General features: G+C 39.9%; 1 protein-coding gene across 3 annotated transcripts in view; it reads right to left on the reverse strand.

The window, feature by feature from the left end:
- Positions 1-27,737, reverse strand: part of XPO5 (exportin 5) — a 48,866-nt gene that overhangs the window by 11,678 nt on the left and 9,451 nt on the right. For all 3 annotated transcript variants that reach the window (XM_019830631.3, XM_006931756.5, XR_002157091.3), the window contains 14 exons: positions 27,435-27,620; positions 26,372-26,448; positions 22,720-22,819; positions 21,450-21,533; positions 20,589-20,714; positions 19,520-19,610; positions 17,994-18,122; positions 16,618-16,736; positions 12,977-13,132; positions 11,770-11,811; positions 11,357-11,446; positions 10,417-10,616; positions 9,516-9,615; positions 8,465-8,646 (listed from right to left, as the gene is read on the reverse strand). In XM_019830631.3, the coding sequence (XP_019686190.1) occupies positions 8,465-8,646; positions 9,516-9,615; positions 10,417-10,616; positions 11,357-11,446; positions 11,770-11,811; positions 12,977-13,132; positions 16,618-16,736; positions 17,994-18,122; positions 19,520-19,610; positions 20,589-20,714; positions 21,450-21,533; positions 22,720-22,819; positions 26,372-26,448; positions 27,435-27,620 (1,682 nt within the window). The remainder of the gene's footprint in view (positions 1-8,464; positions 8,647-9,515; positions 9,616-10,416; positions 10,617-11,356; positions 11,447-11,769; positions 11,812-12,976; positions 13,133-16,617; positions 16,737-17,993; positions 18,123-19,519; positions 19,611-20,588; positions 20,715-21,449; positions 21,534-22,719; positions 22,820-26,371; positions 26,449-27,434; positions 27,621-27,737) is intronic.

A 27,737-nucleotide genomic window follows, 5' to 3' on the forward strand; every position in this document is an offset into this window, starting at 1 on the left:
GCTAGTAAGTTTGTCTCCATTTCTAGCAATGAGCTTTTCTGCAGAGGTATCCTTGGGTACATGTGCGAGAGTCTGTTGAATCACTGGATACTGGTGCTTTGCAACTCATGGGTTGCAGATACCTTCTCCCGGTCTGTGGCTGACTTGCTTACATTGATATTTCCAGTAGGCTTTATGCCCCCCGTTTTTCCCATTTGGGTAAAATACATATAAAATTGAGCATTTTTTAAAAACATTTTTATTTTTAAGTAATCTCTACACTCAACGTGGGGCTTGAATTTAGAACCCTGAGATTAAGAGTTGCATGCTCTACCAACTGAGTCAGTCAGGCACCCCCAAATTTATCATTTTTAAGCATACAGTTCAGTGGTGCTACATACACTCATACTGTTGTGCAACCTTCACCACCCCCTCCCCCCATTTTTGACTTATAAAACTGAAACTCTGTACCTGTTAAACAATATCTCCCCATTCCTCTCTCCCCCAGCTCCTGGCAACCATTATACTGTCTTTATGATTCTGACCATACTAAGCATCTTGTATAACTGGAACCATATAGGATCTGTCCTTTTGTGACTGGTTTTTTTCACTTAGCACAATGTCCTCAAGGTTCATTAATGTTGTAGCATATTGAAGAATTTCCTTCCCTTTAAAAGCTGAATGATACTCTATGGCACCTAATCTATCACATTCATCCTCTGATGGACACCTGAGTTGCTTCCACATTTTTTAAAAAAGATTTTATTTTTAAATAATCTCTATACCCAATGTGGGGCTCGAACTTACAACCCTGAGATCAAGAGTCACATGCTCTACTGACTGAGCCAGCCGGGGCACTCCTGCTTCCACGTTTTAGCTAGAGGGAATAGTCCTGCTATGAATTTGAGTATATAAATACCTCTTTGAGACCCTGCTTTCAATTCTTTTGAAAACTCACAACTGGAATTGTTGGATCATATAGCATTTTTTTTTTTTTTTTGAGGAACTGTTCTTTTCTGCAGCAGCTGTACCATTTTTATATACCCACCAATGCTGTACTCCCACGATTCATATTACTTTGTTTGAGTGACCACAGGTTCTTTAGGTTGTTACTTTTCCCTTAATCTTTTTTTTTCATTTTCAGCCTCATTAATTTCCATTGTCCTATCTGCACTTCTTTAAAAAAAATATTTTAGTAATCTCTACACCCAATATGGGACTTGAACTCATGACCCTGAGATCAATAGTCACATGCTCCTCTGACTGAGCCAGCCAGGCATCCCTGCACTCTGCTGTTGAAATCCGCCTTTGAATCTCTCTAGTGAATTTTTCATTTCAGTTACTGTACTTCTCAGCTCTAGCATTTTTTTGCTTCCTTTTAGGTTTTGTTTATTGATATTACCATTTTGTTCACACATTATTTCTTTCTCCACATCTTTATCTAATTCTTTGAGCATCTTTAAGACAGCTGTTTTATTTTCTTAAATTTTTTTTAATCTTTATTTTTGAAAGAGAGAGAGAGAGAGAGAGCATAAATGGGGAAGGGGAAAGGAGATGCAGAATCTGAAGCAGGCTCCAGGCTCTGAGCTGTCAGCAAAAAGCCCAACGCGGGGCTTGAACCCATGAACTACGAGATCATGACCTGAGCCGAAGTCAGACACTCAACCGACCGAGCCACCCAGGCGCCCCAAGACAGCTGTTTTAAAGTCTTTGTCCAGATCTCCCATTAGATCTTCTTCAGAGACCGATTCTGTTAATTTATTTTCTCCTCTGAATGGGTCATATTTTCCTGTTTCTTTGCAGGCCTTCTGATTTTTGGCTGAACACCAGACATTTGGGTCTAATGTTGTGGTTAATTCTGAAAATCATATTCTTCTCCTTCCCCATCCTGTTGTTTGATTGTTGTAGGCTATCTCTGTGCCAAAGATCCACTGAGGTATTAACTTAATCGTTTTTCAGGTCTTTTCTGAGCCTTTCCCTGGTCATGCATGACCACTTTTTAATTTTCCCCATATATGCGGTTGTTTTGGAATGCCCTAATCTTTGTGAGTGTGGCTCACAAAAAGGAAAGGCAAAAAAATGAAGGGGGTGAGGGACTGGCTCTTTAAATCTCCTCAATGTTACTTCAGTAGGAAGGGAAGAGGCTTACAACAATGGGAGAAGGTACAATAACCACTGCCAACTTCTGTATCTGCACCTCTGTGATCAGAAGTAGCAATCAGTGATCAGAGCACAGATCTCTAATATTTACGGAGCTGGATCCATTTTGCTCACCCTGGCTCTGCAAGCTGTGTACAAACTGTTCCAGAAACACCAGCTGCCTGTCAAAGGGCTGGGGTCTGGGTAGCTGCTACTGTGCTAGGAGCTCATATTGATTGAAATTACCACAATTTACTGTTCAAATCTTCCCCTGGAAGGTGCAAGCCTTCAAGATTCCAGAGTTCCAAAATCAACACAGATTCTGCCAATACAACTGTTCTCTAGATGGGGTGACAGATTCCTGGTGCTTCCTACTCTGTCATCTTCCTGGGCTTTAGTTTTTTCGTTGCTGTTGTTGATTTATTTATTTTGAGAGAGAAAAAGTGAGAACACGAGTGGGGGAGGGGCAGAAAGAGGGAGAGAGAATCCCAAGCAGGCTCCGTGGTGCCAGCGCAGAGTCCGACACAGGGCTTGAACTCACGAAACCGTGAGATCATTGACCTGAGCTGAAATCAAGAACTGGAGGTTTAACCAACTGAGTCACCCAGGCGCCCCCTCCTGGGCTTTTGTTTTAACACAAAGGTACTGACCTTTACCATGGTTTTTCTTGCATCTTGTTTAAGAAATCATTCACGGGGCAGGCAAATCTTTGACGGCCACATTAAAAAAGGCTTCAGGAACATTCAGAAAGGAGCAGTTAACTCTCATGGAGAGAATGAAGGGTCAGGTAACATTGGAGTTGAAGCCTGATGACTTAATAGGCATTTGAGGCAAAGAAGAGGAAAGGTGAGGGGGAACAGCATGAGCAAAGGTGAGCAAGAGGATGGCACACTTAGAAACAAGGTGGGGGCTGATACGCATATATTGCACACTAGTCTCATAGCCCTCCTCCTGTACCAAGGCAGGGGTAGAGGAAACTGCATCCTAAGTTGTGGCCTTGTGGTCATTCTTTAATTTATCTGAGCTTTCTGAGCCTGGCTGTGGCCTAGAGTCACTAAGCCATGGGCATGGATACACTAATAGCCAATTGTTGAACTGCTGCTAAATGCAGTTGTGCCCCAAGGTTGTGCTCATTTCCTGGAATGAAGAGTAACACAAAAGACTACATTTTTCCTTTTAAAGATTTTATTTTTAAGTAATCTCTACACCCAATGTGGAGCTTGAACTCACAACCTCAAGATCAGGAATCACATGCTCCACCAACGGAGCCAGCCAGGCGCCCTGAAAATTAATCATTTTGAAATGTATACAATTCAGTGGTATTTATGACATTCACAATGTTGTGCAATCACCAGCTCAACTTTTAAAGGTTTCACACCGGGGAACTATAGGGGCCAAGGACAGATCACATTCTTCCCCCATAACCATTAAGTAGAATAGTTACAGGGGGCCTGGGTGGCTCAGTTGGTTAAGCATCCTACTCTTGATCTTGGCTCAGGTTATGATCTCACGGTTTGTGAGATGGAGCCCTACATCAGGCTCAGTGCTGTCAGTGTGAAGCCTGCTTGGGATTCTTTCTCCCTCTGCCTTCCCCTGCACACTTGCACTAAAAATGTAGGAACAATTAAGTAGTAGCAGGTTATCTCCATTTCTCCCTTCCCGCAACTTCTGGCAACCACCAATTTACTGTTTCTATAGATTTACCTATTCTAGATATTTCACACAAAGGGAATTACACAATAGTGGTCTTCTGTGTCTGGCTTCTTTCACTTAGCATAATGTTTTCAAGATTCAGCTACATTATAAAATGCTAACAGTACTTCATTCCTTCTTATGGCTGAACAAAATCCCATTATGTGCACGTACAAGGTTTTGTTCATCCATTCAACCACAGAAGGACATTTGAGTTGTTTCCACCAAATGGCTACCGTGATACAGTGCTGGAAGAACAACTGTCAGCAAGTATTCGTCTGCGTCAACAAGTGTTCGTTTGTGTACTTGTTGGCAATTCTTTTGGGTACATACGTGTGAGTGGAAATGCTAAGTCGTGTAATTCTATATTTAATTTTCTGAAAAGTTGCCAAAGTATTTTCCATAGTAGTTGAACCATTTTACGTTCCCATAGGCAATGAACAAGGGTTTCTCCTCATCCTTGTCAACAGGTAAAATTTTGTTTTTTTTTTTAAATTATTACTTTTTGGGGCACCTGGGTGGCTCAGTTGGTTAAGCCTCCAACTTCAGTTCAGGTCACGATCGCACAGTTTGTGGGTCTGAGCCCTGCGATGGGCTTCGTGCTGACAGCTCAGAGCCTGGAGCCTGCTTCAGATTGTGTCCCCCTCTCTCTCTGCTCCTCCCCCACTCACATTCTCTCTCAAAGATAAACATGAAAAAACATTTTTTTAATTAAAAAATTATTACTTTTTATTACAACCATCCTACTGAATGTGGAATGGTAGCTCATAGTTTTGATTTGCATTTTCCTAATGTCTAATGATGATGAGCATATTTTCATGGGCTTGTTGGCCATTTGATAACTTCTTTGGAGCAATGTCTGTTCAGGTTTTTGCCCATTTTTTTAACGTTTTAATATTTATTTTTATTTTTGAGAGACAGAGCATGAGCGGGGGAGGGGCGGAGGGAGAGGAGGGGGGGGAGGGGGGAGGGGGAGAGGGGGAGAGGGGGAGGGAGAGGGAGAATCCAAAGCAGGCTCCAGGCTGTCACCACAGATACTGACACAGGGCTTGAACTCATGAACCGTGAGATCATGACCTGAGCCGAAGTCGGACGCTTAACTGACTGAACCACCCAGGTGCCCCTCTTTTGCCCATTTTCTGATTGGGCCACCATTCTACAGGTCTTATGGCAGCACCAAATTATTTTGAGAATTAACTTTATAGTGAATTGAGACTGAGGAGTTTGAAACTGAGAAGTTTGAGTCCCCTAACTTTGTTCTTCTTTTTCAAGATTGTTTTAGCTTTCTGGGGCCCCTTGCAATTCCATATTAATCTGAAGATCCCAACTTTTCTATTTCTGCAAAAAAGGCCATTGGAATTTTAACAAGGATTGCATTGAATCTGCAGTTTGCTTTGTGTAGTTTTCTATCTTAACAAAATTAAATCTTCCAATTCATGATTATGGGATTCCTTTCCATTTATTTAGATCATCTTTAATTTCAGGAATGTTTTGTACTGCTCAGTGGTCTCCATCTGACCCACTAGGAATGACACTGTCCAACAGAAATATGATGTAAGCCACATAAGCCAATTAAAATTTTCTAGCCAGGCAAACTTAAAAAAGCAAAAACAAGTTACATTAATTATATTTTAATTAACCCAATGCACCAAAAAAAAAAAACACAAAAAAAAAACAAAAACAAAACAAAAAACCCATCATTTCAACATCAATACAAAAAATTATTAACAAGATATATCACATTCCTTCTTTGTACTAAGTTTTTGAAATCTGGTGTGTATTTTATACTTAAACCTTACCTCAATTCAGATTAACCACATTTCAAGTGCTCAAGAGCCAGTCTTGTGTTATAAGACTATTTGACAAGGAGTTAAAACTCAAAGCTCCAATACACAACTGGAGGGAATGTAAATGAGTACATCCCTTTAGAAAACTATCTGGTTCTAGATGTCTATAAAACCAAAAATATGCATATCTTATAAACTAAGAACTCCACTCCTACATGTAGGATTCCGTCCCAACCCAACAGAAATTATGTGTACACCAAACACATTTACTAGAATACAAACTGCAGCACCACTGCACTGTTTGTCACAATGAAATGCTGGAAACTACTGAAAAGTCAATGCTAAATGACTAAGTGACAGCATAATTACATGATAGACTACCACACCAGCAACGAGAACGAACAAACCACAACTACATGCAGTAACTTGGATGACTCTCACAAACATGTCACTGAGCAAGAGAAGCCAGACAAGAAGGCATGCATGCTTCTGACTAATAAAGCTCAGAAAACCAGGCAAAATGTTGAAAGGCAAGAATAGTGGTTACCCTTGAGGAGTGGGTTAATGACCGTTTGCTAATGTTGTTTGTTGATCTGGATGCTGATCACACGGATGTGTCCGCTGTGTGAAAATTCATCTACGTGCACCTGTAATTCCTATCCTTTTCTTGTATCTGTTTGTGCCCTTATATACTTCAAGATAAAATTTACTGAAAAAACAAGACAAAACTCTAATAGCTCCAGATGTACATGACTTAAAAGAATGGAACTGCTCCATAACCATGGTAAACACTTTTCAAAATCTCTTTTTTTTTAAATTTTTTTTTTCAACTTTTTTATTTATTTTTGGGACAGAGAGAGACAGAGCATGAACGGGGGAGGGTCACAGAGAGAGGGAGACACAGAATCAGAAACAGGCTCCAGGCTCCGAGCCATCAGCCCAGAGCCTGACGCGGGGCTCGAACTCACGGACCGCGAGATCGTGACCTGGCTGAAGTCGGACACTTAACCGACTGCGCCACCCAGGCGCCCCTTCAAAATCTCTTTTGATTGACTTTGGGATTTTCCAAAAACACTGAACTCTTAGAAAAGTATTGGGACAACCATACTATTGAGGTCTCGCCAAAACAGAAACGAACCATCTTTCCAAGTCTGGGTTCTTACCACATGGCCACCAGCCACAAGCCTAGAAAGGCCCAGTTGATGTGTGTGTTGCTACCCGGCCTCATCACTTCCAGTTTTCTCCAAGCTACAGAAGAACCTTTTGGTTTTAAAAACATCAATATGGAAAAAAAACTTTCCTTGATTAAATATTTTACTACCTTCTCAGTATGCACGCCCTACTTCTTTATTGAAATCTTTCTTCTTTTTGAAATCAGAACAAAATACTGCCTATTTCCACAGACATATCCCCAGTGACCACCCTTTCAGATACTCCAGCTCTCCAATTTGGTCAACATTAAGACCTTTGATTCTTAGGCTGATGATCTAGGGAGTATGCTTCTAGGGCAGCGTCCCAAAGACATGAGTAATTTGGCTCGCCCAGTTGAGATGCTGCTCTTCCCACCGAGTAAGAGGCCAAAAGCACTGGAACAGAACTCTAACGTACATATAACTCAGAAATACTATAAAATATAAAAAAAGGAATCAAACTTTGCCTTGGCCAGTAAGAACTAAATTCTAGCTATAACCTACTTTTCACCGTCGAATGTCCCTGAATCATCAAATATACCTCAGGTAACCGACAAGCCTAGGCTTGGCCTACTTCCACTTTACACTAGGCTCCTATGATTTATAACAGTGACTCTGAACCTTTAGTGTACGCACAAACCACCTGGGAATCTTGTTAAAAAACAGATTCAGATTTAATACTAGAGTGGGGCCCCAATTCTGTAGTTCAGACAAGTTCTCAGGTGACACTAATGCTGCTGGTCTGAGGAGGAACATGTATCATGCTTTCCTCTGCCACGTTCAGCCACTGCATGTTTGGTCCATTTGAGAGTCATTATTCATAAATTCAGATGAGCTCATTTGAATACCACCCAGAAGGACTACTAGAGAAAGCAACTGTCCTGCTTCCAACAATTTGTTTAGTGACAAAAATCTGGACAAATAAAACCTAAAGTAAAAAGCAGGGATAAAGCATAAAGAAGTCGGGGTGCCTGGGTAGCTCAGTAGGTTAAGCGTCCGACTTTGGCTCAGGTCATGATCTCGCCATTCCGGAGTTCGGGCCCCATGTCCGGCTCTGTGCTGACAGTTCAGAGCCTGGAGCCTGTTTCAGAGTCTGTGTTTCCCCTCTCTCTCTCTGCACCCCCTCCCCCACTGCTCACGTTCTCTCTCTCTTAAAAATAAATAAACATTAAAAAAAAATTAAAGGGGCGCCTGGGTGGCTCAGTCGGTTAAGCGTCCAACTTCGGCTCAGGTCATGATCTCATAGTTAATGAGTTCGAGCCCTGTGCACTGGGCTTTGTGCTGACAGCTCAGAGCCTGGAGCCTGCTTCAGATTCTGTGTCTCCCTCCCTCTCTCTGCCCCTCCCCTGCTTGCACTCTGTCTCTCTCTCAAAAATAATAAACATTAAAAAAATTTTTTTTTTTTAAAGTATAAAGGAATAGAGGAACACAGAGGAAAGGCTCAAAATGAGAAAAGCCATTTTGGGATTAGGTTCCACGTGTTCACTTGGACAGCAACACTTACGAAAGCGAGAGCTAGAATTATTTTTAAAAAGAGACCCCAATCTAGAGAGAAAGAAGACCTAATCCCCCATTTACTTCCACCATGATCTGAAGAAATGTAAGGAGATTACACTTCTGAGATTCTTAAGGTAAAAGAAACCCACCGACAACAGAAAAACTATTATTCCAACTCACCTTATAAGGGCAAGCAAATTGTCAAGAAGTTTCAGAATCTGTTCTGTGCAAGGGTTACGGAAGATTGGATTGCCACTGGGTGTATAACCCACGACGAATCCCCCAGCTTTGGCCTCTTCTAGGTCAGTGGGCCAGCAAGTTCGCTTCACAACACCCAGAATACTATATACACAAAAGCTCATCTATAGAAAAACATAAAACAAAAGATACCCATAAAGAGCAAGAAAAACCACAAGTGTTATTATGCGTATGCAATGTTATGGCAAACGTGATACAGAAGCCAGAGAGAAGGAAAGGAGCCCCATTTATTTAAATAAATTCCTGTCCCTTCTTTTAAGGTCAATCTAAGAGGAATCCTTTCATTGCCATCTTTAGGACCAGTGGTAGGCTCTAGAAGTTTCCTTTACATGAGGTTGTCCTTCCAGAGGCTGCACTGACCCTCTTGTAGGATCCCAATTAGAAGGTGGCCTGGACATGCTTCACAACCAAGTGTTTAGACTGCCAACATTTCGTCTTGTTTTGGCTGACCTTGCACCCCACCCACCCTCCATCTTGGGCCCTCACAGCTTTTGCTCTAATCCTCACTCATGGCACTCTCAACCAACCTACTACTTGCCAGGTTAAGTAGAATTCTGCCATATTGGAACCAAGAACAATGTTTATTTGAATAGCAAAGAACTGAAAACTCTCAGGTTTGCAAGTTAGATCATCATTTAAGACTCTACTTCCCAGACAGCAGTGGCAGGGAGGACTCATACTGCCCACCAAATTCTGACCTAATTCCTCATTACACTTCACTCTTCAGAGCTAGTTAGAGATCCTTAAAGTCAAAATAATGAGTTCAAAGAAAAGACCATCTGCTTTGCTGTAGGAACTAACACAAGAATTCAAGAGTAAAGAAGAAAAGAAAGGAGAAGCTTAGGGAAGTGGAGACTCCCAGATTTCTCATGCACATTAAAAAAAACATACATCTTTAAGAAACTCAACAAATGACAACATCCTATTCCCACCTGGGGCCAATGCAGCTTCCCATTCCCAGCCGTTTACTCACTCGTGCACGGTTTAAGCCACAGGGATCCTCCAGGCCTGGGTCACAGCTCTTGCGATCAGCTCCCACATAGGCAATAAAAGCATCAACATCTGACAGCACTCTGAAGGTTGCAGTGGCAAAGACAAGTTATACCATGATTTTAAGCAAAGTGAATTTCTTCCACAAAAGCTAATAAGCTATGATTATTTAGCTCCAAAGAGCAGTTGTTATAAAGTGAAAGGAACCTAATCATATTGTTAGCTGTCATTTGAAGGTTTAAATTTCTCCTCCCACTTCTTTTTTTTTTTTTAATATTTACTTTGAGAGAGAGAGAGAGAGCGAGAGCGAGCGCACACATGCTCAAGTTGGGGAGAGAGAGGGGGAGGGAGACAGGGAATCCCAAGCAGGATCCATGCTGTCAGCACAGAGCCCAACACAGGGCTCGATCTCACGAACCTTGGGAACCCTGAGCTGAAATCAAGAGTTGGACGCTTGACCTGACTGAACCACCTGGGCGCCTACTTCTCTTCCCACTTCTAAATGTCATTAGCAAAAAGAATGCGAGCTTGAGAATGCTCCATGGGCACACATAAGTGTCTATGCGATGCCTACTATATAGCCTCTACTGGCTGTTCTCATTTCTCTACATTGGTTCATGCTGCAATGTAGACACCATAGCAATTCTGACTCTGTGGCCTCCTGACCATACTACCTACTTTTACTCATTTCTTCTCTCTCCTTATGCCTCTGTACTGAAGGTGACATTTTCAACAATGAGAATTAAAGACTGCTTTTGAACTTCAAATATCACCAATGGGGTCATCACGCCTTGATATCCTCATACTCCCACCCTGGGAATAGCTCTTAAAATAGAATGGGTGCTCCAGTGCAGTGAGGATCAGGGGCAAAGGATCTCCTCTACCTGTGCATGTCTTCAGAAAGCCAGATGCTGGCCACCGGTGCCATCAGCTCCTCTAGGAACACCTTCTGACGCTCGTAGTTCTTGAATTGGTTGCTAATGAGAACCAGGGCTTCCATGAGGGCACACTTCTCCATTTGTGTCAAGAGTAACTCATTGGAGAGGAGCTGCTTCACATGGTTATAAAGCATGTCAAAATTGGGCTGCAGATTACAAAGAAAAATACCCAAAGGTGATGAAGGTCTGATTTTCAAGGAGAGGTGGGTCACTCAAGGAAGGTGGAAAGAGGATCAAGGCATTCCTAGGAAGGTCAGGCCTATAAGACTGTCACTTAGTAATTTAGTTATAGCGTCCTTTTGCCTGAACAAGCAAGGCAATTCAGGCAGAAGGTGGTTCTTGTCTCATTTGGGTAACTGTACTTCCCCACAGTACAACTGTGAAAACAATGTCTTTTTTTCTATATCAACTTTTATAGTATATTTACAAAGATCAGTTTGTTTATACATGTTAGGAAGATACATAACTGCCAGTATTGAGAAGAAATTTCTGGTTAATTTGTAATCTGGAATAGTACAAAATTTCCTCTAGCAACCCTCCAAAACAGGCTGGGATTTGCATCTGGCTTCTCTCAAGATTAGGCACACCATTTGGCAGTACTAAAGAATACCACCTAGTACGGTAAAAACGTGTACACTGACAGGGAAAACTTGGTCATCTATATGGAAAAGAACCACACATTTTGAGGGAATAATTTGCATTTTTAACTCCATTACTAAGTAGGAGAGGAAGAAGGCCATCAACTCAGGGATACTTACTTGAAGCAAAGCTACATACAGTTCCTAGCTTTCTCTTTATATGAGGTATACTTAGGGCTGGATTTACAGAATAGTGTAACTAAACTCAACAGGTCTCAGTGGCTACTGGTCAGAGTCCAGGGGCTTACCAGTACGAGCTGGGGGTAGTCACGACATGTCTTGATGATGGAAGAACAAGCATGTCTCCTCACATTCCTCACTGCCCGGGTTCTGGGGGCCTGGAAAGACATTCAACAAACTTGGGGCCACTTTTAATGTAATTTACAGATGCTGCACAGAATCACATAAAATACCTCCTTCAGAGACAAATTCACAATTTTCACACTGTGGGAGTTTAATGGAGTGACATTTATAGTCACCATGAATACACATGTTCACTGATTTTGCCTTAGAGTATCTCTACTATAAACACCATACCATAGGACTATGTCCTGCCTTTACTAATAACCCCTTCTACTTATAAAAAAAATCTAGCCTTATGGGTTAGGCATTCATACTTTTGCTCTCCAGAAGTTAGGATTTGTTGAATTAATGGTCTTACCTTACTTTCTTCAACAGTTTCAAAAGTGACAGATGAAAATAGCTAAGGGTAAGAAAAAAAAGTCACTCATCAGTACCAAATGCATAAAGTATTTAAAAATAATACTTAGATCTAGGTTTCCCACAAAATCCCAAAAGTGTAACAAAAGGGTTTTCAATCAGTGTTACGAAATTTCAGACTTTTTCTCAGATAACTCTACAAAAGGCTTGAGACTCACAACTTTACTATCAACCATTTCACAAAGGTGAAGGTCCCAGAAACCCCGAATAATCCAAGCCAACAGCCAAACACTCAACTATGGTGATTCCCTCACCATGGTGTAACTTCTCGACTCTTTAACCTAATACAGCATGACTACTGCCCTAGTCACTAGGACAGAATTATACTCTAACAAAGGTCTAATCAAGAAACCCCATGGATATTCCCCAATCCATAGAGTATTTCTGTTGCAACAAATGAGTCCACCTTTTTGAAGTTCTACTGAACTTTGTAACACATGTTCTCATTTCTTTTTTCTTCTTTGGGGGCTTCTCGTTCTTTGCCTTCCTCCCCCAGTGACGATCCCCTGGGTTCTCTGCTTGAGCTACATGTCCATCTCTACATACATATCACCCTCTTTCCTACAGCTTCACCTCTACTGTAGGCACTTCTATGATGATGCCACCTTAATATAATTTTCTAGAGTCCAGACCTTTAACCTCAAATAGTATTCTGTGAGGTGCCTCCTAGATGTTGTACATATACTTCAAATGTAGTATCCCCAAACTGAACTTACTCCTCTTCCTTACTCTTACCAAATCCAGTATTCTCACTCAGATGGTGCTCCACTTACTCACCTAAACAGGAAACCCAAAAACCATCCGCACTGACCATTCCTCTCACAAATCCCCTCCTAATAATCTGATAGAACACTTTGATATCCTTCTTTAGATATTCTTTTCCACTTTTCAGTACACCTGGCTATTAACTGCAATGCCGCATGGGCACAACAACCGTTTATGTGATTTTATTTCCAAACAGAGCATCTAAAGGATAAGTAAGCCTTTTCTACTAACATGGTACCTGATCCACAGTAAGTACTGCATATTTGATGAATGAATAAATGACTCTTTATTAGCTTGTCTCAAAGACTCTCAAAAATAGTTACAAAAAACAATAATTAGCTCAAAAATGCCAAAACAAAGTTTATAAAGGAGATGGCATTTACCTTAGAGAAGACCTGGGGCAGGAACTCTGGTCTGTAGGTGACAAATGGAAAGAGTGCAGAGACATTAGTGAGGACACAGGACAGGATGAGAGGATCCTTGGTGTCAAAGTTCAGGACCATTTGCAACAGCTCTATTCCATCATTAACAGGAAGTGCCTATAATACAGACATGAAAAGGAGGTTGGCAGGGCTAATAAGCACTTGTGGTAAATTAACCTTTAGGTTTTGGTTTATAAATACATAATATGGTTCACCACATACGGTTTTATATACTGCTTTTTATAAGCAGTACCCCATGTTATTAAAACTTTTCCTAAATGATGCTATGTGCTTTCGTAAAGATGTAGCTTTTCCTACTACTAGACACTGAGAGTGTTGCTAGTTCTTTACTACTAAAAACAGTGCTAATAAATATCTCTGCAAAAAGATTTTGGCTACATTTTCAGTTATTTCATTTGAAGAAGAAATTTTTGGGGATGACTGGAATTACTTAATCAAGAGGTATGGGTATTTCTGAATTAATATTTTTCTTCTTTACAAGCTGCATCAATTGATTCTCTACCCACCCATGTGCCCTTCTTACCATGTTCTCAGCAGCAGTTTGAGTTTATTCCCTAAAACCTTTGCAGTAAAACAAGGAGTTTATATAAATTTGCATTTCTTCAGTTATGAAATATCCCAGGCCTTTAAAAAGGTGTAAGCAATACTTTAATAGCTCTCCATATGACCACTTTGAGAAGTACAATGTTACTGACAGAGTGGTTGTTTTGTGTGCATACACTAGAGGTAGCCACTATCCTGAATTTGATGTTCACAGTTTCAAGGATTCCCTCGTTTCTGTATATTTTTCCACAAATATACACATTCATAGTTACACAGAATTGTATGCCTACTTTTGTAGCTTGCTGTTGGGGGTCAACATTATGTTCATGAGAAATCATCCTTTTTTTTTTTTTTTTTAAAGTTTATTTATTTTGAGAGAGAGAGAGAGAGAGAGAGAGAGAGAGAGAGAGAGAGAGAGAGAGAGAACACACGTGTACAAGCTGGGAAGGGGGAGAGAGAGAGGGAAAGAGAATCCCAAGAAGGCTCTGCACTAGCATGGAGCCTGATGCAGGACTCAATCCCAAGAACCCTGAGATAATGACTTGAGTTGAAATCAAGAGTTGGATGCCGAACCGACCGAGCCACCCAGGTGCTCTGAAAATCATCCTTATTCAAAGTATACCCTAGTTCTTTTTTTACTGCTCTATAAATATGTTATCTTCTATTCTGTACAGTCTATTGGGGGATAGTAAGTTTTTTCCTTGGCTCAACACACAAGGATTCTCTTCAATATTGGGGCTTGATGCACATGCAGGGTTTCTTCAGAGTACAGACTTAGCAGTGAAGTTGCTGGGTTATAAGGCAAAGCATCTCCACTAGACACTGCCAAATTATTCTCCAAAGTTGGGATACCAATTGTTTAAGAGATATAAGCTTTTATAGTAAAGCTATTAATCCCACCGGTATTTACTCCAAATATTGCCCCAAGTTTGCCTTTCAAAGTTTGCCAAGTTAAGAAAAAAATACGTAGTTATAGTCATTCAATTCACTTTTTTGTCATTACTTTCATTGCTTTTCAACTTAGGGACCTTTCCTCAAACAGCTAATTTTCCCCAATACTGTTATTAAATGACCCCAATCCCTCTCAATTTCTTTGGGATGCTTATACAAGCTCCAGGTTGTTTCCGGTCTATTTTGTTCCAATGAGCCGTATCTAATGTGAGTACCACACTGCTTTAAAATAATGTAGCTTTATATTTTACTGTCTGAGGCAAATCAATCCTCATTTTCAAAATGTGATTTCCTCCCCCTCCAAAGCTATTCCATACCTTAATCCATTGCTAAAATAAGTCCTCTGGACACATAAGCTCAGCTAATGCCACTATAAATGAGAAGTAGCTTTTCAAAAGTCCTTTCTAGCCAAAGAACCTCTTGGTCAAACTCTCTCACAGGATAAAAGCTGAGCTGCTCTGATGGACCCTGGGTGAGGGTGGGGACCAAGAGCACAATGTGAGCAGTTTGTAAAACCACTGGATTAGGCGATACTACGCAGAGTCAGAAACTGGTAGCAGCAAGTGGGAGTGTAACAGGCTGAGATCCGTCATGTGCACACTTCTGGGACATAGAACGTGTTACAGCTTTGTTAATAAGTTGGTGAATAATTTCATCATATACAATTCACCAAACACTTTAGGAATGCTTCATTCTGACCCATTTTATTTTGGTGAAGAAAAAAAAGGTTTTAGAGTCAGAGGTTTGTCACTAACAAACCTAAATACTACTACCTAGGAACCTCCTCAGGAAAAAAGAATTTCGTTCTATTGTTCCTCTCCCCACTAACTGTTCAGACTCTTACTCAATTTCTTGCACAGGGGCCATGCTGACCTTCTCTGTTCCAGTTTTAGTGTATGTGCTGCCAAAGTGAGCACCTGCTCAATTTCTAATTGTTACCTTTACTTTGTTTCCAGTCCCCATCTTTCCCTTATACACAACCCAACGTTTTGTACCTTTTGACCAACTAATATTTGGCATTTTGACCAAATACCAGCATATTATATGACTTAGCATACAATCCAGCCTACAACCTACGAGGCACCCTTCCCCTGACACTGCCAGTCCTTTCATATATTTTAAAGACAAGTACCTGACAAACCGTGACCACTTCATTCTCCTGCTTTCCAACAGGGTCATACCCACATATTTGGCTCCATCAAGGTGTCTAATTAAAAATGCCAGGAAAGGAAACCCCACAACCATTTCCCTTGATTCAGTGAAAAAAGGGCTTTCTTGACAGTTCCATCTAAATCTGAAAAAGGGCGCATTTAGTAAAAATGCAGAATCTAAGTACAATTTCCCACCTAAATTTTGGAACAAACTCTGAATACCATCATTTCAAACTGAAATGAATCAACGGAAAAGCAGATGACGTTAATGACTCTAAAACCTAATTTGTTAATATGCCATTTGTGAGAAAAAGCACTATATATCTCACTTATCTTCAAAGGATTTAGATTCTTCCTACAACTAACCTGGAACATACTAAGACATAATCACTTTAAAATGAGCGATCCAATGATTTTAACCTAGTAAACCTAGTTAATACAGTATGTACTATCACCTACTTAATTATAGCTGCATCTAAGGTAGATAAGAGAAGAATGATATAGTTCATATGAAACACACAGAAACAAGATCAATTTATTCATATTCAGGAAAGAGGACACTGATAAGCTAACATGAATATTCTGGTCTACCTGCCGTAAACTGAGAAGGATGCTTAATGGCAAACATCTCTGAAGATTTTCCAATTCAAGATTACCATTACTGTCCTCCCTGCAATACCTGTTGTTCACTGTACTAACAGGGTTTGTCTTATTATCTCCTTAAAATAAAGACTGAACACTGTACACTTAGAGACAGAGGCTTGAATTTGAGGCTCAGCTCTGCTGTTTACTAGCTATTTGAACTTGAGTATGTTATTTAACCTGATTCTCCATTTCCTCTTCTGTAGGATGCACATCCACAGATTTTCTAATCCCTCTGTCAATTTTAAAGAGATCAAAACCACTACGCCATCGGCACAGGAAACAGTTACTTACGTCTTTATCTAGTGTCCGAAACATCTGGTTGATCACACTTTCCAAAAAAAAGGTCATGGCTTCCCACTGCACAAACGAAGACGAGAAGATGGAGCAGAGGCTGCCTTCGCCAGTTCCAGCTGTAAGAGAACAGGGTTTTAACACAAACACCACCACCACCACCACTACCACCACTACTGTCACAGGATCACAGAAGACAGGCAATGGGGTCTTAGACTAAGACCACTTAATTTCACAGTTGAAGGAACAGGGTAATCTAACCCCTCTCAGCCTAGAGAAAAAAAGAACTAAAAGTAGAGAGAAGTTCTATTCTGCCTCCACCTCTAACAATGAGCTGTGTGAATTCACCTCTGTGAGTCATATCTATAAAACCACTTTGAAAGCATCAAGAACTGTGCCTAGTCAATCACAGGCGACTGAAATATATCAACTAATCTCTCCTTTCCTTGCCCTTTATAACTTGTCTTTGAAAACCTATAGAATTAATTAAGATACTTGAGACCACAAAGAGTCCTTCCAAATAAACAACTAATACACAAAATGCTGCTTCACATCCAGTAGCCTCATGATAACTTCAAGGGCTATTATCTAAAGAACTGCGCCACCCTCCAATTTCACATTAAAGCATATCACTCAAACTGAAGAGCACAGGCAAAAAGATTTACAAATTACTTTCCTTGTTTCCATATAGTGCTTCCATTTCCTAGCTTCCTCTTGGTGCAACACATTTGGCCTCCACCAACATTCAACTTACTAGATACCAAGACCTTTAGAGTCAACTGTGAATATGCAAAACAGAATGTTAAATCCTGTGAATGTCAACTAACTAGTGTGGTTGGTAAGTGACCGTAAATATGGAGCCTTTTCAAAGGAGTAGCTTCTAGCTTTTCCTGTTTTATTAAATCTTGTCACACATAGCATGCATTAACAAGACAACAGATGATATAGAGTATAGAGAAGTTACCTGGCTTATGCATTTGGGTACAGAGCTATTAGGATTTTATATAAAGTGGCATTTCCAAAGGCTATGAGGTGGCTGAGTGATATGGAAAGTCCCCGTACTGCTCCTATTATGCCTAACAAGACATTCTTTTGAGTTTAGGAATGGTTCTATGCAAGAACTTGGTAGAAAAGCTTTAAAAATTAAGTCTAGACATGCAATTTGTTAAGATGGTGCCCAAAGTGAAGTAATATAATCAACAATGTGCAATTGGCTGTTAGAAAACAAATGTGAAGACAAAACTGACAGGAGCATGGTTTTACCCTAATTTATTTTTTAACACTATTAGCATGTTCTAAGTATGACTCAGAAGGTTTATTTCCTATGTATATTTGATACAATACTTCACTAATGTTTAGAAATAAAAACATCTTACAGTTCATGGATCCAGGATCAACAGAAATTGACAGCTGATACTTCAGCCACTCCCCAGCCATCTGGAAGCTAGTCTTTGGATCCAGACGACACGCTAACCTCATTACCTCTCCTTGCTGGGCCCGGGAGGCTGCCAAGAGAAAGATGTAAATCAATAAGCAGCATGTAATAGGTGCTTAATGTTCATTCATTTATCCATCCCAGGAGAAGAATGTTCAGAGACTCTGTTCTGCAGATTTGTGCTTTGAATGTAACAAATGTTCAATAAAGATGAACAAATCCAGAAATTTTCAATTTTAGGGATTTCAAATTTCAAATTTTAGGGATTGCCCTACCATTCAATCCTCAAAGAGGCAAACTAAAAGTGATCTCCCATTTCTGTTGGAATTAAAAGATTAGATTGGTACAGATGGAAAACAATGTGGCTGCTGTGAAAAACAGCCTGGCAGTTCCTCAAAACATTAAACATAAAATTACTATACGACCAAATAATTCCCTTTCTAGGCATACACCCAAGAGAAATAAAAAACGTGTCTGTCCACTCAAGAACATGTACACACATGGTATAGCAGCATTATTATTATTTTTTTTAAGTAAGTTCTAGGCCCAATGTAGGGCTTGAACTCACAACCCCGAGATCAAGAGTCATATGCTCTACTGACTGAGCCAGCCAGACACCCTAATAGCAGCATTATTCTTAACAGCCAAGAGGTGGAAATAACTCAAATATCCATCAACTTATGTGGTATGCTCATACAATTAAATATTGGTGGTAAAAAGAAACAAAGTATTGATTACACCATAACATGAGTGAATTTTAAAAACATAACCGTACATGAAAGGAGGCAGTCACAAAAGATCATATATTGTATAATCTGTTCTATATGAAATTTAGAAATAGAGGATTACTGGTTGCCTGGTGCTGGTGGGGGGATGGGGGAACTGGGAATGATTGATTGCTAACGGGCACAGGGTTTCTGGGGGTCATGAAAATGTCCTAAAATTGTGGCAATAGTATAAATATATAAAAAATATATAAAAAACCACTGAATTGTATACTATAAATGGGTGAAATATATGGTAAACAAATTATATCTCATAAGGCTATTAGTTGAAAAAATAAAAGAATGGTGTGGAACCAGCCAGGCTACAGAAAACCCAGAACGCAACTAGGCTATTAGATAGCCTGTATTTTTTAGAGGACCAGCAAAGTAAGATGGTATTTAATCCCAAGTATAAAAAAAAAATTCAAGTGCCTAACACACTGTTACTACCTAAACATCAAAGTCCAAAGGTTGTGTATGTGCACATGCGTGTGTGTGCATGTAATACGTGTGCAAGAGAGGCTACTATACCTAGAATGAGTGCAATCCCAGTACCCTCTGCAATATGAGACTAGAGATTAAACAGGCTGCTGTCCAGATTTTGGGCCTTTAATATAGAACCCCAAGGGTCATGCACTATGATTCATAATACTTGATGCCATTCTTAGACTACTGGGAGAAATTCCAGGCCACTATCACTTACAGTTGAAGAAAGCATTGAAGTCCTCATCACTATCAAAATCAAATCGAGAATATTCACAGCTAGGGCTGTCTGTTTTAGAAGGAAAGCCCATCTGCAAAGAGAAAGATAATTGGGGTAGGGGATGAAAACAGACCTATCAAAAGAGTCTTAAACTCTAGGAGCTGAAGAAGTTTTTAAAGAAGAATTAAGGGTCTGCATAAGATCTTTGTAAATAAGTAACTGCTTCTGGTCTACCCCAAGTCCACCATTTTCTCCTAGTTCCAATAATCCTGACAGCAGTAGAAAAGAGAACACTCATTTGACACTCTCCTCTAGATTCCTCAGGGAGAATTAAATTCTAGAATTTGCTTAGGGTGCCTGAGTATAAGGCTGTCTCAACACAATGTGCTAATACGGTAGGCAATAAGCAAAAAAGAATCTAGAACTATGTGTCTCCTTAAATGCTGACCCCCGGGGAACAAGCATGGAACTTTGTATGTTTCACTTAAATGGTAATGAAGACCATGGCAAAGAATTAGAGCAGGGTGTGCCATGTGCTAGCATATTCCTTGAGGAAATAAGAGGACACTTAAATAGGTCCCATTCTCTGATTTTACAAATCAAGATTAAGCATCTGTCAGCTGCAAAAGCACTTAGCTGATCTCAAGGAATTCACAAGCAACTTTACAGAGGTGGTGAGCAATTTGCTTCCACTCTCCCTCCTCCCTTCTCAGTCACCCTCATACTCTCATGGACCTTCAGAAACAATCACCTATTACCTCCTCTTAAAATCTTGACTCTACCCTGCCTGCTTTCAATCTCTGAAAAGCATTATCCCGTTGCATGGTCATGGTCATTGCTCTTGTCCTACTTCTTCCTAGCACCTAGCCCAATACTTACTATAAAAGTGCTCCAAAATATGAAAAAGTAGATTATAATGACCAGTTTGGACTGTTTTCTTCTTGGTGAATAAGAGAATGACATGTCCAAGGAAGAGATCTTAGTGACCAAGACTGGGCTGTCACTTGGAGGCCAATCTAAGTCTTATTGTGTGTAATTCGCACTGCACATTTTGATTCCCAATGCATACCTTGACCAAGTTAGTCATAGAAGCACGAAGATATTTTGGTATTATTGCTAACAGCAAAGGGTCACGGGATAGGATCTCATGACGGAAAAGTGCCCCCCAAGTCATTTGAGTTGAAGAGCGCAGAAACTAAAGGGAAAGAAAAAAAAGAGAAACCTCAGTTTAAGGTCTGCATTTTATATAACCAAGATTATGACTTAGCCCAGCAATTATCAACAGTATTTTTTCATGGAAATAAATCTCTGTAATATTTTGAAACTGGCCATGCAGTACTGCATCAGTAATGACGGCCTGTTACAGACCACATACTAATGAGACAGACCATGGGTCAGGTGCAATTCCTGGAGTGTGAACTGAGCTTTACCACTTTTTCTTCTTGTTTTATTTTAGGTAAGCTCTATGCCCAATGTGAGGCTCGAACAACCCAGAGATCAAGAGTCATATGCTCTACTAACTGAGCCAGTCAGGTGCCCCTCTACCACTTTCTTTAATGGCAAAAAAGGATACAGGAATCTCAGGGTGGTATTACAAGGAAAACCTTAAATGTGAGAAATTAATTTTATAACACAATCAATTAGACTTTTGCACTTAAAATACCTTTAGGAGCAAATCACCTGGGATATAGCTCACATCTGATAGAACACTAGCAGAATATTACCTGAGGGGAAAAGCTGTTGACCTACATGACGCAATGCTTGGCTCAGGAAGAAGACTCAATAATTCTTTAATGAAATGACACTATAGTTACTTCCTAGGGCCTTAAGAGTCATATTTTATACACAAGCTCCTAATTACTTCAGGTCATAGTGCTTCATTTTGGTTTACTTAACTAAAATTTTGAGATGTTGCCTACATAAAGTTTACCTGACTTGGATGGGTTGTGAAAGCAAGAAAAGATTCCAGGTATTTTCCAAAGTTTGCTGGTGTTTCTACATCAGAATCCACACCCTGAGGGACAAAAAGACCACTACATTAATGACACTAATGGCGAGGGTGGGGTGGAAGAGGACAGCAAGAAGAGTAACAAATACAGCTGACCCTTGAACACAGGGGTTAGGGGTAAAAAATCCACATATAACTTTTGATTCCCCCAAAACTTAACTGCTAACAGCCTCCTATAGACCAGGGGCCTTACTGATAAAATAAACAATTAATACATACATGTATATATATTATATATTGTGTTCTTATAATAAAGGAACCTAAAGAAAAAAAAATGTTAAGAAAATCATAAGAAAGAGAAAATATATCTATAGAACTGCACTATATTGTCAAAAAATACCTGAGCATAAATGGACCCATGCAGCTCAAACCTTGTTGTTCAAGGGGCAACTGTACAGAACTTAAACCCCCACAAAGTTCAGTTTTAAAAGGACCATATACTTCCTTGTGACCTAAGGCATCAACTCAAGGATTTACCTCCTTAATCGTTATCATTAAAACTCATTCTGTGGTCAAATATGAAAATAAAAAAGAGCATTCATTTCACAAATCACAGAAAGAAAAAAATCTGTATTACTGCTTCAGACCTGGTCTATTCAGATTTCTGTGACCAAATCTATTAAACAACCACTTGATGGTATACATCTCATGTCTGAAGATCTGTCCTCACTAACCATTCAAACCACCACAAAAAGACGTAACATTAGATGCAAACGTCTATACCAATTGTCCTCTCAACTTGTAAGACTTGAGTTCTTAAGTATTTCCCTAAACACAGGTATTTCTAAGTCAATCAGACTAAAGTTTTCTTTTATGACCAATAATATCCTTTAAATTTGGGAAAAGAGTTCTTTATTTGAATGCATAATATTTCATAATCTAATAAACCTCAAAGGGTAATGCATTCAGCAAACTGATATTCTACAGGTACCAAAATTCACAAGAACGGCAACGTTGACTTTATGGAATAATAGATGCGGATGTTTCCTGTTGACATCGATAACTGACTTGTTAAGAGAAATTTACATCATTCAAACCCTTTTACAAGAATTTAATCTATAAAATCGTATGAAATAACCTGTAGGGCAATTTCCACAAGGCTAAAATCAATGGCATGTTTCACTCACTATACAAATGTAACTTTCTAAACGTTCTACTCAAATGGTCCTGAAACTTGCTAGAAAGTGCTCACCAGCAATGCACAGAGCTGATTGCCCAGAGCACATAAGACCTGACAGAGTCTCTTCAGGAAGACATAGTGTTTTTCTACCAAGCCTCCTCCATCAGCAGTCCTGTAAGATGAGAAAATAGTGTGATTAGGTGTCCATCAAGAGAACCAAAAGGATTCCCACCAAATGCAGCTGTATGTGGTCTGTGCTTCAACATTCAAATTTCTGCTGATTATTAAAGTTAAAAAACTAAAAAAAAAAAAAAACAACAACAAAAAAACAAAAAACCTCCAAACACTGAAAGATCAATGAGCAATAAGGTTCAATGCAATCTTATCCCTCAAAGAAGCACTCTAATTTTGCACATTATATGGTCTTTGAGTATTTTGGGTTAAATAAGATAAACTCTGAACACGACTGCATACAAAATGCATACATACACTTATAGGCATGAAAAGCTGCACAAAAAGACATTTGTTGGTACCCAGGGAGGACTTAACAAGAGATCCCTAGGCAAAGCATGTAACAATTCCTTATACCGCTGACAAAAATAAAAGGACTATAATCAAGAAAATGAAAAGACAAGCCACAGACTGGGAGAAAATATTTGCAAAAGACACATCTAATAAAGGACTGTTATCCAACATATACGATGAACTCTTAAAACTCCACAATAAGAAAACAACCTGATTAAAAAAATAGACCAAAGGGCTTAACAGACACCTCACCAAAGATATACAAATGACAAACATATGAAAAGATGCTCCACATCATATGTCATCAGGAAATTGCAAATTCAAACAAGATACCACTACACACCTATTCGAATGGCCAAAATCCAGACCACTGACAACACCAAATGCTGCCAAGGATGTGGAACAGGAACTCTCATTCATTGCTGGTGAGAATGCAAAATGGTATAGACACTTTGAAGACAATTTGAGTTTCTTACAAAATTAAGCATACTGTTAACATATAGTCCAGCAATCACACTTCTTAGTATTTACCCAAAGAAATTGAAAACATGTTTACACAAAAACTTGCATGTTTATAACATGTGAAGCCTGGATGTTTACAGATTTGTTCTTAACTGTCAAAATTTGGAAGCAACCCAAATGTCTTTTGGTAGGTGAATGAATAAACTGGTACATCCAGACAATGGGGTATTATTCACTGCTAACAAGCAATGAACTTTCAAGCCATGAAAACACATGGAAAAACTCTAAATAGCATGTTACTAACTGAAAGAAGTCAATCGGTAAAGGCTATATACTATATGATTCCAATGATGTGACATTCTAGAAAAGGTAAAATTATGGAGAAAGTAAAAAGATCAATTGTTACCACAGGTTGGGATGGGGGAGGAGAGATGAATAGGCAGAGCACAGAGGATTTTTTGGGTACTGAAAATAGTCTGTATCATACATACATGTTTTTACAAATTTGCTGAAACCCACAGAATGTACCCATAGAATATACAACACCCAAGAGTGAACCCTAAAACTATGGCTGGATGATTATAATGTGTCAGCGTAGGTTCATCAATTCTAACAAATGGACCACTCTGGTCGGGGATGTTGGTAATGGGGGAGGCTATGCGTGTGTGGGGGCATGGCGTATACAGGAAATCTCTGTACCTTCACTATATTTTGCTGTGAACCTGAAATTGCTCTGAACAATGTAAGTTTCTTTTTTTAAAAGCAATAAAAACATAACCTTGTGTGTCGTTTCTCCAAGTAATTTAGTTCAGATCTATAATCCTTTATCTACTGTTTCAGAATCAAGATAGCTCTTAAAAAAAAAATAACTTACTTGGTGGCAAAACCTAACCTGAAATGATGCAGGGATATTCACACTGATGAGAGTAAGAACTAGTGTGGACAGCAGCCATGTTAGCTGTGTTCTGGAGCCAGCAGAGTATAATGTAAAAAGCATGGGCCTCGAGGTAAGCAAGACCTAGGCTCTAGTGATGTTGAAGGGCAATATGGCATTATGGTTTCCAGTGCAGGCTCTTGAGTCTTGATTCAAACCGCCTGGGTTTGAATCACACCTTTACTCACAGGTATCAGTAAGTAACACAAATGGAGATGGGACACCTCAGTGTGAATGTCATGGTCTTTACGGAACTAAGAAATGGGCCCTGGAGGGGCGCCTAGGTAGCTCAATTGGTTGAGCATCTGACTTCAGCTCAGGCATGATCTCACAGTTCATGGGTTTGAGCTCCACGTCGGGTTCTATGCTGACAGCTCAGAGCCTGGAGCCTGCTTCAGATTCTGTGTCTCCCTCTCTGACCCTCCCCCACTTGCGCTCTCTCTCTCAAAAGTAAAATAAACATTAAAAAAAAAAAAAAAGAAATGGGCCTTGGAAACAGTAACTACAGTGGCCATCCAAAAGACATGTTATGAATTTAATGAAGAGAACCCCTTAAAAACAAAGTTAGTCTTTACAGGAAAGAAAGCCATCATAAAAGCCGTGTTGAAATGGACAGCAAGAGGGGCACCTGGGTGGCTCAGTGGGTTGAGCATCCAACTTCAACTCAGATCATGATCTTGCAGTTCATGAGTTTGAGCCCTACATGGGGCTTGTTGCTGTCCAGTGTGGAGCCCACTACAGATCCTCTGTCCCCCTCTCTCTCTGCCCTCCCCTCCTTGTACTCTTTCTTTCTCTCTCCCTCAAAAATAAACATTAAAAAAGAAAATAAACAGACAATAAGAAATTTTAAGTAATACATGTGTGTCTGTCTCATATCTTTTCATTTGTCCCTAGTACTAAGAATATCAAAAAAACAAACAAAAAAAAAGAAAAACAAAAAAACAGGGGGCACTTGGCTAAGTCAGTTAAGCATCTGACTTCGGCTCAGGTCATCATCTTGCAGTCCATGGGTTTGAGCCCCATGTCAGTCCCTGTGCTGACAGCTCAGAGCCAGGAGCCTGCTTCAGATTCTGTGTCTCCATCTCTCTCTGTCCTTCCCCCGTGAGCTCATGCTCGTTTTGTCTCTCTCTCAAAAATAAATAAAAATATTAAAATAAATAAATAAACATTAAAAAAAAAAGGATGTTGTGACAGGTTCAACTGTCTTTGTAATACAGTTCTATCTGCCTTCCTGGGTAAGAAACATGTATCAGTAAATGCTCAAATATTTTCCAGAGCAATTAAAAGAAAGTAAGTAGAAGCCATTATTTTAAGACAGATAATGTGTTTACAAGGTCCCATGCATACATTTCTCATCAAACACACTGTTCCCGCTGTTTCCAAGAGCCTCAGCACTTCAGGCATTGAGTACTTTGAGCAGGAAAGGAAGGAGGAGCATCTGAAGTTCTGCAGTCAAGGCAGGCCTGGGGCAGACTCTAGTACAGAAGATCAGAGCATTCTCAGGCCTAGGCACCAATGCTGGTAGGAGGCTTGGGGATCACCAGAAGCAGACAGAATCAAGATGAGCTATCTGGGAAGAATGGGAAAAACTGTGGAAGTGGCTGGGTGCAGAGTCAATGGCCACAACTTACTTGCAGCATAAGGTCTTTAAAAAGATTAAAAAGTCCCTTTAAGACTACCCAACTTCTTTATTAAAAACACTGTCAACTGACTGCCAACATTCAGGTAGAACTTCAGATTTATCTATATAATATACGTAAATGGCAAAGAAATTAGAAAACACATAGAAAAGCAGATACTCACTGTGCAGCAGAGAGTATATAATGCATAGCAACATCCCCAAATAAGACCATCAAGGGCTTCCGGTCTTCCAGCTTGCCCTAGAACCAATTTTAGGGAAACACAGGTAATACAAACTCTATTACTAAAAGTCTCCAAGTACTAACATCTTCTATACCTATATAATCAAATACACTGATTTCACAATTTCTCAATCCCAGGGCTAACTGAACACTAGAGAAAAGGCCAATTCTTTAAAATAAAATCTGGATAACACCTCTATTTTTTTTCTTTTTTTTTTTTTTAAGTAGGCTTCACACCCAGCATGGAGCCCAACGTGGGGCCTGAACCCATGACCCTGAGATCAAGACCTGAGCTGAGATCAAGAGTCAGATGCTTAACTGACCAAGCCACCCAGGAACCCCTGTAAGATTTCTATTTTTAAATGTGTCATGCGGCACCTGGGTGGCTCAGTTGGTTAAGCATCCAACTCTTGGTTTTGGCTCAGGTCATGATCTCATGGTTCATGGGTTCAAGCCCCATATCGGGCTCTGTGCTGATGGCACAGAGCCTGCTTGGGATTCTATCTCCCTCCCTCTCTGCCTCTCCCCTGCTCGCTATCTCTCAAAAATAAATAAACATTTAAAAAAAATAAATGTGTCAGGCAATAATGCTCATATGAAAACAAAGTAAATTACACCTGAAAGCAACATTCCTGTGGAGAAAAGCTGTCATAGTCCCATTTGTTAGCCTAGACCAATATAAAGCCAACGCTGCCACCGTCTGAGATTTTTTGACCTAACACCGAGTTTTAAATTTTAACATTACTTTTATCGTGTTTCTTAAGTGCGAAGTGCCAAGATTCATAGCTGTTTCAAGAACCAAGTAGCCTGACAAATCTCTACATGCTGCCAATGGATCCCTATAATATCAGCATACTCTTATCCACAGGGTTGGACACAAGTAGCTAAGTTGATGTCAGATAAATCCCAAACTTTTCAATGTCTTTTTGCTACAACATACAATTAAACACCCCCCACCCCCAGCAGAGGCTCTGAGGATAAGTCAGTTTGAAGTGGTAACTTACTTTTCTGCTGACTGCAATGAGAAGACACTCAGCTGCTCCCAGCTGAAGTTCCTGTTCATTCAGAAGCAGGCAGAGCATCTCTAAGAGCTTACAGTTTTCAGCAGTAATATGGCTCATGGACACCCAGTCAATGTAGCCTGCTAGAGTATTCAGTGCTGCAATTCCTACTCGACAGTTCGCTTGGGCCTGCGTGCAAAGAAGTAACTTTTGATCATTAAGTCCTCACTAACAGACAAAGAGGCTATGGTCATACCTGAGCTCCTTCTATTTTCTAATTCTAAAAAGAAAATGATTTTAGAAAAT

The sequence above is a fragment of the Felis catus genome, chromosome B2 (genome assembly GCF_018350175.1).
Source record: "Felis catus isolate Fca126 chromosome B2, F.catus_Fca126_mat1.0, whole genome shotgun sequence".
NCBI lineage: Eukaryota > Metazoa > Chordata > Mammalia > Carnivora > Felidae > Felis > Felis catus.